At 40.2% G+C, this 14,428-nt stretch overlaps 1 protein-coding gene across 15 annotated transcripts in view; it reads right to left on the bottom strand.

Annotated features, from left to right (window-relative positions):
• Positions 1-14,428, bottom strand: part of LOC131109179 (uncharacterized) — a 95,217-nt gene that overhangs the window by 24,008 nt on the left and 56,781 nt on the right. For 13 of the 15 annotated variants that reach the window (XM_058060870.2, XM_058060872.2, XM_058060876.2 and 10 more), the window contains one exon: positions 12,913-14,196. The exons of 1 other annotated variant lie outside the window; for it this stretch is intronic. In XM_058060870.2, coding sequence (XP_057916853.2) covers positions 12,913-14,196 — 1,284 coding nt within the window. Of the gene's footprint in view, positions 1-696; positions 4,575-12,912; positions 14,197-14,428 lie in introns of those variants that run through there. One more of the 15 variants, XM_058060885.2, reaches the window with a different exon arrangement.

The raw sequence follows: 14,428 nt of genomic DNA, 5'->3' as shown, positions 1-14,428 counted from the left end.
ATGTTCTCCCCGTGCATGCGTGGGTTTTCTCCGGGTACTCCGGTTTTCCTCCCACATTCCAAACACATGCTAAGTTAATTAGCGACTCCAAATTGTCCATAGGTATGAATGTGAGTGTGAATGGTTGTTTGTCTATATGTGCCCTGTGATTGGCTGGCCACCAGTCCAGGGTGTACCCCGCCTCTCGCCTGAAGACAGCTGGGATAGGCTCCAGCACCCCCGCGACCCTCGTGAGGATAAGCGGCAGAAAATGAACGAATGAATGAATAATAAAGCAAAAATATATATGTACAAACCAGGTTTCTAAGGTTGGGAAATCATTGCAATTACTATCATCCACCATCAGGGGGAGCTAGTAAGCTCAATGCAGCCACTGTATGTTGATGAGACAGTGTAGTATGTTTTTACTGACTCTTCAGTACTCAGTAGCCAGTCTTACTTGCACTCTCTTCCATGCAAGCAAATATGAAGAGATGAATAAAATGGTCTTCATGAGGCGTGACATTTGTATACTATTTGTAAAATAGAAAAAAAATATATCAGTTTCGACCAAAAATGTTGTCAAACATAGTACTTACAATGGACCGAATGACCTGACCTACACGGACTAACCTTAATTATCACACAAGCGACTTTGGACAAAAACGATGCCTTATATGTATTAAATTCACGTAAATGATGTAAACATGCACGTACCATCAACTGAGATGAAGGGGTTTGTTGAGTTCAGGCCGAGCTTGTTAAAGGAATTTAATTCATCACCATCTTCAGGTCCTACAGCTGATTTGTTGAAGTCCACATTTGCACCAAAATTCAGTATCGTATCCGCTTTAATATCATCCGTATTGTTTTTTGTCGTCAGTTGGACGTTACCGAAACTATCGCCCTTAGCGTCTGGGGCAAATGAGTGAGAAGAACTAAAAGTTTTAGTGCTGGGTGGTACTGGAAGCATTATGTCGCCTTGAATGGGGGCCAATGGGGACATTGATGTAACATTGCAGTCCTTTTGCGGAAAGAACGGGGAGAGACCAAGACAAGGTTCTGGGGGTGTTTGTCTCAGGTCGATATGCGTGGTGCCGGCTGCGGAGAGCGTCGGTGCAGGAGTCGGGTGCTGATCTTCTGCAACTGTCAACGAGCGTTGCATGTAATGCTGGGACCGGCGTGATCCACTCATTGGTGATACCAGCTGGTCCAATCCTAACCCTTCCCCACCGGGGTATTTATCAGGAAGCTCTAGACTGGTGGGGACTGACAGGTGGGAACAGTCCGACATCGCCCGTCGCATCACTTTCCTCTGTTGTTCGGCTCTACCCATAAAACAAGGTTCTAGTTCTAACTCGCACTCTTCAGTTTCTTCATCGTCGCTTTCCCCGGAGGAACCCACAGGTAGATGCTGCTTCCCGAGAGTCGCCCCGGGTTCAGCCGAATCCTCATTGCTTTTCCTTAAGTAGTCGTCATGGATAACTCCGATGGTGCAGAAACTAGGAGGCACCTGAGGCATTGCAACCTTTGGACTGATTTCTGCAACACTGGAGTTGGTCCATGATTCAGGTGACGAGTATCCACCACGGGTAGATGCCTCAACTGAATGTGAGGGCACGGCATTAGTGGGCATCGATACGTCCATGTGGACGGCTGGGGATTGAGGAGCCGGTGACAGAGGAACCCTACCGGTGACGCCATATTGCAACGCCGGGGTCGAGGGTAGGCTTCCAGGTGAAGCCGGGGACGGGAACGGGGAAAAAGACCGGGGGCTTTCCGGGCTCTCTCCTGCACTGCCGAGTGAAGCGTTCCCTAGGGAGGTGCTTCCGGCCATGGTGACGACCCCGCCTGGTATCTTCATTTCAACGTCCATATTGACCCACAGTTTGTCTTCGGCACTGAGGCCAGTCGGTGCCAAGGGTGCGTTCGTTACTCCCGTGCCACTTGCGGTGCCCATTTCCATGTTCATATCCGAACGGTGCTGCCAATCCCAACTCTGAGCTGGTCCCGATGGCGACAGGGAAGCCACCTTACACAGCTCGCTGTACTCCGAGAAAGGAGATCCAGGCTTCTGATCTGAGAGAGATGACATTCCGTCTCCCGTCTTCAGCTAGGAGCTTAAATATTGAACTTCCTTATTCCTTTCTTCCTGTTTTTATCCGTCTTGTGCCGTTATTCGCCCTCAGGTGTGCTCCTGATGTGCCGCGGGTCTCAAACACAAACTGATGCCGGACGGAATGAGCGCTTCTCTCCCTTGCTCTCTCTCTCTCTCTCTCTCTCTCTCTCTCTCTCTGACTGCTTCACACACTGATTGTTGTGCTTGTCATGTGACCCAGTTGTGGCTGCCAACTGGTTACTTCCAACCCCCAAATCCCGCCCATCACGATGGGGTGAGTAAGCCCCCTCCCTTTTTTTTTTTTATTTTTCACTTTCCCTTCACGTCTGTTTGTGGAGAACAGCAAACCCCCACCCCTGAACACACACACACACACACACACACAAGCGCAGATGTACTCTTCAATTTTCCTGTAAGAGCACATAGCAAGGACACTAGAAGGCCCTTTGAACGTCACTTTAAGACCATCGTATCTCAGCGTTCTGACAATCAAAGTCAAAAGAGCAGAAAAGGCTCGTGAAAGGTGTTTGCATGCGTCCATCTGTCTTCCCTACCGAATAGCGTCGCTTTTCGTGCAAAGGAATCGTGCATCTCCCTCCACTTCTGTTCTCTGTGTGCTCATCATTGCCAGCTCATTGCAAGATGCTAAGACGAGAACGGGCGACAGATGAGAAAGTGAGTCGTGGGGGATGGAGAGCAAGCCTCTGGTAAAAAGAGACCTTGCTATCTGTCACCATGAATCTGGTCACGTTGTGGAGGATCACACTCCATTAGCTCTGATATACTACTAGCATGTTCATGCAGTCCTAATTAGCTAAACAAATAAGAGAGTATTCAAAACGCACAAGTTGTACTTGTCTAAACAATCACTCTGCTAAGTTATCATCAATTCAAAGGCGATGTTTACCTGGTACTTGTTTTGTGGGCCGAGCCCGTGAAGAAAAAACTGTAACAAAAAACAACTCAAAACCTACCGGTTTAAATCCGTTTTTAATGTCTAACTTTTTATACCTGACAGCTACGCTCCACCCCGCTTTTAACCTTGTTTTAGCTCTCAATGAATGTTTGGATATTCTATTTTAATGCATATATATATATATATCACATCATGACTGGTTGAAGACTCTTCATCCTTGTATTTAGCAAACATCAACTGCTTGTATTGTTTCATGAATTGTCTCATCGTTGTGCATTGTTTGATTTCCTTACTCAATCCATTCCATAGTTTGATTCCACATACTGAAATGCTATGGCTTTTTAACGTAGTCCTAGCATATAAGTGTTTCAAATGTACTTCTTCCCTGAGATCATATTTCTCCTCTCTTGTAGAGAAGTATTGATGACATTTTTAGCTAATTGGTTATTTTTAGCCTTATGCGTTATTTTAGCTGTTTGAAGATGAAATATATCAGGAAGTTGAAGTATTTGATTTTTTTCATAAAATTAATCTGCATGGTGTTAAAGGTAGTCCATTACTGCAGCGACTATATTGGTTACATTGGAAAGATAACAAATCTATTGATCACGTTAAAAGTCCCTGTGTGTCGCATATTTTGCTTGATTTATTGTCCCAGTGGTTACTCGTCGACATTTAAGTTCTATGGTGCCAATACAAACCAAACCGATGTGTTCACCCTGTCTGACCGGCTGGGTAAAGACACAAACACTGCGATTCTTATATAATCCACCAAATGTTGTGCCTAACAGTCCGTGTAGGCCACCGTGACGGGATATAAACAAGCACAACAACAGAGTCGCAAATCACGAGAGGAAATGAAATGTTTTATAACCCTCGTCCCTCTTTGAGACAAAGTGTCCTTCAAGATTCATTTTTGGATTACATACTGTACTGTAGCCATGTTTGCGCTTTTTGCTGTGATATATGGCAAAGGTGTGTCCAACTCAAGTCACATCCTTTTATGAAGCCAGGAAATAATAATAATAATAATAATATTAAATATCTTTGCCAGGCAGGGATTTAATGTCACAAAGATCACAGGTGTGGAAGAAAACCACAGCTCCCACGTTTGATAGAGATACGGATGATGGAGCGAGTCTTTAGCGATGTCTATTTATAGCGTCTATCGTCTCATTTTCTTCACAGCCCAGTCACAACACCCCCTTCGTTGCCGCACATCCTTTGTTTCCACAGTGGACCCTTTTCCCATTAGTCGCCAAAACAACAGCCTCTTGTTGCCATGGTGACCGACTCCTTGTCAGTCTGCCTTTTCCAGCTGCGTGTTTGGTGGCGATGTTTGAGTTATTGTTACTGGAAAATTCCAGAGCTGACTGAGGAATCATAGATGTTGATACACGTACTGTTACACACGCAAACGTAATAACTGCCCACAAACGTAATAAACCACAAACGTAATACAGCTTTGAATGTAATAATCCCACAAATGTAATAAATTACCCAGAAACGTAATAAAATTTGCCTACTGCAAACGTAATAACTAGAAATGATTACATATGTGGGAAAGTGAAAATCTCTAAAGGTAATAACTTCCCACAAATGTAATATGAGACAAAATAATGATCTTTGTGGTTGTTGTTGTTGTTTGTTATTTTTTCTTTTAATAAGGGAGAAGGTGTAGATGTTATTTTGAGGATTTTAAGAAGATAATTATTTTTTTCTTGTTTTGTGGAAAAATATTATTGAAAGTATTTTTTGATTTGAATAAATTAAAGGAATCTTTAATTATTAAATTATCATTTATTTTTAATTTAAAAAGATAACATAATTGTGATAATTGCAATTGTTTTAATAAAATTATTATTATTATTATATTTTATTATTTATTTTGATTATTTCTTTCCCATATACACACAAAATCACACATACAATAATATAATGTAACTAAAATGCACATGTACGCCCACAAACAAAATTTAATAATTTCCTGCAATTTTCCTGTAATAGTTATTACATTTGCAGGAAAGTGGGCAATTTGTGGGAAATGTATTACATTTGTGGGATTATTACATTCAAAGCTGCAGATTTGTATTACGTTTGTGGGCAGTTATTACGTATGTGGGCAGTTATTACCTTTGCGGGTGTAACACGTACTATCACTAATCTGACTATTGAACACATTCTCTATGAATTGTTAGCAATAGTACAAAGAGGAAATATTAAATAATATCAATTAGTAACTAAACAGAGAGCTCTGAATCTAAATCTGCTAACTGAATGATTCAAAAGTTCCTACGATCATACACTGGAATGTCCAAAAATACTGGTCCACCGTTTCTTTGTTGTACTAAAAAACTACTAAGAACTAACATGCTGGTAAGCAATAACAATAAAACATTGGATATCAAAACTTTACGAAGACGCTGTACAAAAACAGAAGAAGCTAAATACTACGGATGCTCTAATCGATTGGCCATCGATCAGTATCGACATATCAGTATAGGTGATCGGCATATACCGAGGTGCTAAATATGTCCTCCGACTATATCCTGTCTGATGACATCAGAAATAAAGTACATGACAACGGCAACAAATAAAGTACACCACAATATTCACAATACTCCATATAGTCTTCCTGTTTTACAAGCTTAAACTGCCAAATGAGGTTACAGTTGAGGTTGGGTCTTTGGGAAGACCACTTCAGAAACCGAATGTTTCGATGTGTGGTTGCGATCATTGTACTGTTGGAATATCCCATTGTGTCACAGTTTCAGCCATCGATCTGTTAAATCAGTTAATCCCAACCGTTTTTCAAAAGCAGTCCCTCTTGGTATGGACATTTTTGATTGTTTTGACAGATTTTTCAAGGTGCACAGAATATTGTATGTACCAAAAGAAAGATTAGACTCTCCGATTCGGTAATGGTAATGGTTTAATTTCATTTGAACATGCATCAGATTACAATTGAATGCATCACATAATCAGTTCACAGTTCCACATGTCCAAAAGGAGTAGGAAGAAGCAAAGCTTATTAAATCCTACCCCTCCATCTGGTACTTTTACAATCAGTAACTGTTACATTTGTTCACTTCCTGCTTTCCTAGTATAATTTAAGTTTTATTTTATTATTTATTATTATTATTTTTTTAATATTTTAGTTTTATTTTACTTTATTTTATTAATTTTTGAAATTGAATTTTTTTAATTACATTTTTTAAAATATTTTTTTCTGTAGAACGAGGTGATATGACCATGGGTACCATAGTAACTGTCAATATAGTGATATATATACATATATATCACATCATGACTGGTTGAAGACTCTTCATCCTTGTATTTAGCAAACATCAACTGCTTGTATTGTTTCTTGAATTGGCTCATCGCTGTGCATTGTTTGAGTTCCTTACTCAATCCATTCCATCAGTAACTGTAACATTTGTTCACTTCCTGCTTTCCTAATATAATTTAAGAGTTTTTTGAAACTTTATTTAATTAATTTTTATTTATTTATTTTTTATATTTTATTTTATTTATGTATTTATTTATTTATTAATTTTTGGTCACGTACGAAGTACATAGTAACTGTCAATACAGTGATATATATAGCACATCATGACTGGTTCAAGACTCTTGGTAATGGTAATGGTTTAATTTCATTTGAACATGCATCAGATTACAATTGAATGCATCACATAATCAGTTCACAGTTCCACATGTCCAAAAGGAGTAGGAAGAAGCAAAGCTTATTAAATCCTACCCCTCCATCTGGTACTTTTACAATCAGTAACTGTTCACTTCCTGCTTTCCCAATATAATTGAAGTTTTAATTTTTTGTACTTTATTTTATTAATTATTATTATATATATTATAATTATTTATATAATATTACATATTTAATATATTTTTTATATTTGTTTAATTTTTTTAATTAATTTTTTTGTCACATACCCAAGTACGAGGTGATATGACCATACAATGACATAATGGGTACCATAGTAACTGTCAATAAAGTTCTCCCATTCTTTAGTAATCAGCACTAGAACATAGACAAGTGGTCCTTTTTTCGTCTTAAAACTGCATCAAACATGCTCTCTTCTATTGTAGAGTTGCATCATCACCTCTTTGTGCCCAGGAAAAAATGTATAAATACGTCTTTGGGAGCAAGCGGTCGGGTTGAAAGAAAAAAATATATATATTTGACCACCAGTTGTGTTGCCCGTGCAGTTAAAATGTCTCGTTTCTACAGCAACGGTAATAATAATAATAATAATAAAGTATGTCTTCATGATAACAATCTTGCTCCTCCACTAGAGGCAATTCTTGTCTGTGTCTATTAAACGTAATTTTAGAACAACAGTTTGCCCTCGTGCTATACTTGATCTAGACAAGGGGTGTCAGACTTACGGCCAGTGGGCCAAAACCGGTCCGCTCGGGGGGGTTCAGTATAACCCACTGGATGAATTTAAAAGTGAAAAAAATGCATAAAAGACAGTAAGTATACATTTTTTATGAAAAGCTTCAGTGGGACCGATTTGAGTTGACATGGCTTGGACTGGCTGACTCACGATGACATAAGCATTTGTCCAGCTAAACGAAGCTAACAACTGAAGCGGACACTTTTGGACCAGGTTTTGATGAATTAGTCAACATAGACAGGTTACCGACTTAAGTGTGTTCCACTGAATCTTAAACTAATATACTTATCTGCACTAAAACCAAAGGAAACATGGACGTGTTGTTATTTATCGGCTTGACATCTAATTAGACTCCGTGGCCCCTCAACTGAAATGACTTTGACACCACTGATCTTGAAGCAGCTCATTCTGTAGATCCAGTAATCTCGGAATTTCAGAGATTCTGCTTTCCGATCCGTGAGGAAATCAAGTTAACAAGGCAAACTACAAAATGGCAAATGAGTATGTTCTTTGTTACGCGGTTCCGAATTGTCTTCTTCAGACAAGTCTTGGTTAAACACCCTCGCTCAGACTGTCTTAAGCACAAATGTTGCTCAGTCCACAAAAAGTTATTCTTCTTTAATATATGAAATACAGAAATCCCTTGTTTGCCAAAGTAAGTTATTTCCTTACAAAGCGACCGTAAAGGGAATTTATGTGAAGTACGATTCTTCATTCATAAATGGAATATTTTACCTTTTTACCAAAAGAAGTAGTGAATTTAATCAGTGAAGTGGATGCTTTGTTTGCATGTTTTGATCTGACAAATCTCAAGTAAGTTTGATCAAGTGTAGAATTACTACAGCTTCTGCTTGGACTGCAGTAGCTGTTGAACTCTAATTAAAAAATAATAATAATAAAAAAATCTCACTCATAGGAGTTAACGTGTGTCGCTGGGATCAGCAAGTGTAGGAAGAATTCTGGGCCGGTTTACTGTGTGTCTTTTGGTGTGTAAATATCCCATGTTAGAACATGGTTTTACGCTTGAAAATGCTTTATTAGGCAAAAACATTAAACTTCCTTAAATATGCATATTCATTGATGAATAATTGGCCATATTTCACTACAAAATAGTGATTATTTATTAATTGATAAGTTTTAAAATATTGTGAATCCAAGAAATTTGAAGTGCAAAGTGGCAAAGAATTATTATATACATTTTAGGTAAAAAAAACATAATGGGGCAAATAAATAGAATAACGACAACAGATGGTTGAGAGATATACTTAAATATCAACCCGAATAGCAGAAATGTGCGGAGTGATGACCAAATCTTTCAAAACACGCAGTAAAAAAAGTTTCACGATGGTTACTCATCTCTGTTAACTCGTTTACCAACTCACCCCATCCCATAAGAACTCATTCATTCATTCATTCATTTTCTACCGCTTATCCTCACAAGGGTCGCGGGGGTTGCTGGAGCCTATCCCAGCTGTCTTCGGGCAAGAGGCGGGATACACCCTGGACTGGTGGCCAGCCAATCACAGGGCACATATAGACAAACAACCATTCACACTCACATTCATACCTATGGACAATTTGGAGTCGCCAATTAACGTAGCATGTTTTTGGAATGTGGGAGAACATACAAACTCCACAAAGAGATGGCAGAGGGCGGAATTGAACTCGGGTCTCCTAGCTGTGAGGTCTGCGTGCTAACCACTCGTACGCCGTGCAGCCTTGTTTTTATTAATAAATATATAAAAATACATAATTAATCATCAAAAAGTTTTGTTAATTCAAAAAAATAAATACAAATACCTTAAAAATACAAAAAGTAAACTTAAAAAATAATATAAAATTTTTATGGTTATTTATATATTTATAAAAATTAAAAATATGTTTGTTTTTATCATAATAATTGTATAAACATGGATTTTGTATGTATGCAGACAGGAGAGCACAATGGGAAAAAATATTTTGTCATGTGCCATGTCGGCAATTAACCTAGCATGTTTTTGGAATGTAGGAGGAAACCGGAGTACCCAGAGAAAACCCACGCATGCACGGGAGAACATGCAAACTCCACACAGAGATAGCTGAGGGTGGAATTGAACCCTGGTCTCCTAGCTGTGAGGTCTGCGTGCTAACCACTCGTCCACCGTGCAGCCCCCCATAAGAACTCAAGTCAGCAAAAGGAATCTAGTTTCCCATCACGATTGTACAGGAAGTTACCTCCCTCAGTTCAGCACCATGGACAGTGACCCTGCTTTGATTTTTGCATACAATCCTGGATCACATTAATGAGCCAAAAGCAAAGTTAAGATTTAAAATGGCTTATGGTACTTAACAAGGACAGTAAAATACTTCCTTAATTGTACCAATCGCAGCCTTTGACTGTGTATTGGGACTGCAAAACAAAACAAACCACAACCTGAAGGACAGTTGCTGGGGGACTTTCTTTCTAGAAAATGAATAGAAAGATAGTAATCCATCAAGTCCAAAGCATGGCACACTCTAGTCTTGTTATTGTGATCGCTCCCCCCCTCGAGCTAATGGATGATGCCAGCAAGCCTTGCTGGCGGCATCGGCTGTCAGCGGACAGAACCGGAACGGTGCAGCCAACTTGCCCTGGCAGGCGAGGCTCCCTGAGGGATGTCGAGAGCAAGTAGTGGACTGTCGTGTTGACGACAGTGAATCTAGGTTTTGTAGAACGCCCATATTTGGATTGCTATCAAATCCCAGGTATTAAATACATTAAAATAGAATGTAATAAATGCATGGATATGACGGTGAATGAGATGCTGCCAGTGAGGACCAATCTTCTGTTCTAAAATTATTTTCAGTCATCACGATGAGTTATAAATAGCTGAATGAAAACTGTTCATATTTGAAGTATCTTGGTGACTCTGCTCTGCCTGCGTGGAAGTCTATGTGATGTGACGGTTTCACATGCTAATCACCGGAATTGAACCCTTCCATCTTTCTTTTTAGTTTGACACCGCTTGTAGACCCTTATCTGAATTTATGTAACTGAACGTTGTTTCTTTTGTCAGCAATCTTTACTGCTTCCTCACTGAGTCCATCCATTGTTCCAGCCATGTTATGTAAGGCATAAATAGCTGTGTTAGTGACAAAGACCCACCCAGAGACACTGGCAATTACTTAAAGGACAGAACCAGCTGTGGTACACAAATGCACACATTGAAATGCAACAGAAAGACACAATTCTACATGTAAATCCGGATTTGGTAAATATTGGCGCTCCCTTACATACTGTAGTATGTAACCCAAAAGCCTTTAGAAGTGTATCTTAGGCCCAAATAAGTCTTCTTATTCGCTAAGAAGCTTAACAGCCATGTTCAGCAATGCTTTTTGACTGGTGAGGCCCGATTTTGTGCTTATTATAGTCCATTGGGAGACAACGGCTAGGAGTCTTCAAAGGAAATGACCTTGCATCTTTATAGATCATTCAGATAAACACTATAATAAAACTATTTTGCTTTGAAGAAAAGGTAAACTAATAATTCCATTATTTTATTCAGTCTATATTAGCCCATAAGACCCACTTGACGGGGGCGGAGGGTATAACACATGTAAGTGTTGAGTATCGTTCACATAGTATCTGATACTGGTGCCAAATTGGTACTTCACCATGCACTAATCAGTACTTGTAATATCAATTTAAATACAAAAATAATATAAATACAATAATAACTACAGTGTAAATAAGGGTCTCGGTACAACATAACAATATAACAGTATGACTCCCAGTGTTATTTTACTCATCACACAGCAAAAGGTGTAACATGTACCAATACGAGTTTGAAATGAATAAAACAACACAAAGTTCTCCCTTAATGCATTGCATCTGAGCAACGCATTCATTGGGGTGCTGCAATGACATCAGCCTCCCTCTTTTACATCTTTACAGATCATTCAGATAAACACTAATGTTTCCACTGTAACACACAGCACATTTACTAGTTGTGGTAAATGAATTTAGGCTACACAGTTGCTTTAGTTAAGTTTTGTTATGTACCATAATTTCGTATAAACAGCTACTTTTTTTGTAAACTTTGAACCCCGTGGCTTATACAATGGTGTGGCTAATTTATGGTTAAATTTTAATATCAGAACTTTGACCAATTGTTTAAATACTGTGCCGGTGTACTCACAACAAGCATGTTAACCCACTGAAAACCCACAGGAAGTCATTATATATATACCAGTATAACAATATAACAGTCTGACTCCCAGTGTTATCTAACTCATCACACAGCAAAAGGTGTAACATGTACCAATACGAGTTTGAAATAAATAAAACAACACATAAAGTTCTCCCTTAATGCATTGCATCTGAGCAACACATTCTTTGGAGTGCTGCAATGACATCAGCATCCCTCTTTTGCATCTTTATAGATCATTCAGATAAACACTATAATAAACTATTTTGCTTTGAAGAAAAGGTAAACTCATCATTCCATTATTTTAATCAGTCTATATTAGCCCATAAGACCCACTTGATGGGGTCGGGGGGTATAACACATGTAGTGTTGAGTATCGTTCACATAGTATCTGATACTGGTGCCAAATTGGTACTTCACCACTTACTTGTAAACAGTCCCAGAATATCAATTTCTCCCTTAATGCATTGCATCTGAGCAACACATTCATTGGGGTGCTGCAATGACATCAGCCTCCCTCTTTTGTTCACACAAAATGCATTGACCAATGATTGAGTAACACCCACCTGCAATTTCCAATGGGTTGGCAGGCTGAGACTGACTTGTGCATGCCACAATATGCCATTTTATGATACGGACATGTTTGTCTTATACACCAGAATTTACGGTACACTTCAAAATCATAAACAACCGAATGGGATAACCAGAAATAACAAAATAAAGGGAGACTCACCTACAAGGCAGATGAGTCCATGGCAGCAGATACAGGACATGCAAAGTAAAAGAGACACAAAAGTACATGAAAATTTCACATAAAAAATTCAGTTAATCTAAAATTAAGTATTTAAGTGTATAATATCACACCGGAAAAGACTATATTTTTTTTTATCAGTTGCAAAGAATCAGGCTGTGAGAGAAGACAAAGAGAGTTAATAGACACAGGAGAGAAGAAACAATGACATCCAAGCCCACAATAACAACAACACTGCAATGTATTAATGGTATCCACATCCACGGGACACCGAAAGGTTGCTTTGGTTGTGGAAATGACAGCTAAGTAGTGACACTGAGAGAGGGGAAGAAAAAAGTATGTTTCACTGGTTAGTAGCATCAGACCTGCCATCAGAAACACGGTTAATTAGAAGAATTCCAATGCATTCCGCAGCCTTGAGTTAATTAGTCACACACAAACAGCCAAAAATCCTCTATATCATGATTTTAGTTCATAAACACATCAGCATGTATGCTTAGAAATATGACATAACGCTAAACTATGTCAGTTTAACTCTATCAACTTATATCTCATCCACAACCAACCTTCCATGATGGGGGAAACCGCAGTTGGTTGTTCCATGGAATCAGCAAAACTGGGAAAGAAGGGCTTTGCTGCAGGATTAAGACCAGATCCTGGAATTCCAGGAGAGTTGACCGACGGGGAGGAAGATGGGCTGATACTTGGGAATTCTTGTGACACGGATGTGGGACTCTTAACGGGTGACTTGGATTCTTTCAGGTCATTTTTGTTCTCTTTGGTTTGGAATTGCTGGGCTGTGGTTTTCGGGGATCGCAACGGGGCCGGGCTCGGGGTGTCGAACGCTAGGCCTTGACCTGGAGCGCTCATGTCGCTGAAGTCGAACAGCTCATTACTGCTGCTCATGTTCGAGTTGTTGAGGAGCCATGACGCATCTGAAGGTGATAGCGGCGGGGCGGATGCTAATACCGCACCGTCTTGGGAAAGGCTGGAGTTGGGCTGCGGAGAAAGGCTAAAAGCCGAGGTATCCAAGTCGGGAACTGCTTGAATCCCGCTGTCAACCACGTCAGCATTTCTCGTATCGATCAGCAGTTCGAATGATTCATCGGGACTCTGAGAGATGCCCAAAGATCCTTCAGGTCCAGAGCAGGTGGACGAGGGCATGGTGAACGGAGCTGCTGTGGCCTTCAACTCGCTGTTCAGAACGAGTGGACTAATGGAAACGGTCTCCGGAGATAACAGATCATGGGATAGCGGAGCAGGGATCTGGTCTTCTTCTGTGAATATCTCCTTTTTCCAGGAAGTCTGGTTGGGTTCTGTGTCTGGGAATGAGATATCCATGCTCATCGGAGCTGGACTTCCAAGATCATTCATCACATCTTGTGTAATTTTCGAAGTAAATTGCTCAGGAGACACCTCCCACTCTTCCGGAATCTTCTTTCTGCTTTTCCCCTTCTTACTTCGCCCTCCGCTTTTCCAAATTTGTTCCTCCCAGCCACCTTCTCCACTTTTTGGGTCAGTCCTCTGGTAGGGTATCTCCGCCGAAGTGGTGTTGTCTCCCTGCGGTTGCACATCAAAGTGAGCGCCGCTTTCAAAGTGTTCGTAAGAACTTTCTTCTTTCTGTCTCCTTTTCTTCTTCTTCTTCTGTTTTCTGTCCGATTCCTCTCTGTCCCGTTCGTCACCTCCGGCGTAGGCGGGGCTTTCTCTGCTGGGCCAGGTATCTGTTGCGTCGTCACGGGTCATTGCGAGACTGTTAGCGTGGCGACTGATCACAGAGGTGACACTGGGGGTGAAAGGGAAGTCTGCCGAGAGGCATCCGCTCGGGTCCGGCCAGCAGTCACCTAAAGCACCTTGTTATGGGTGAAGAGGGAAGAGTTTAAAAAGTAGGGATTGTTAGCTTGAGGCTAAAATTATGAGTAAGGATCGACCGATATATTGGGCCGATATTTGCGTTCTTTACTTGAATCGGTATCGGCCAATACATGCGTGGGTTCGCCGATATATTTTTCCACCGCATGATTTATAGACAGGCATCCGCCGGGCAGCTTTGTGTTGCCGGAAGACCCTGCAACGCATGCAGTC

Source organism: Doryrhamphus excisus, linkage group LG5 (assembly GCF_037039965.1).
Source record: "Doryrhamphus excisus strain RoL-2023G ecotype Guam linkage group LG5, RoL_Dexc_Guam_v1.1, whole genome shotgun sequence".
Classification (NCBI taxonomy): Eukaryota; Metazoa; Chordata; class Actinopteri; order Syngnathiformes; family Syngnathidae; genus Doryrhamphus; species Doryrhamphus excisus.
The sequence above is the reverse complement of the archived record's forward strand: the minus strand, read 5'-3'. Positions and strand labels throughout refer to the sequence as shown.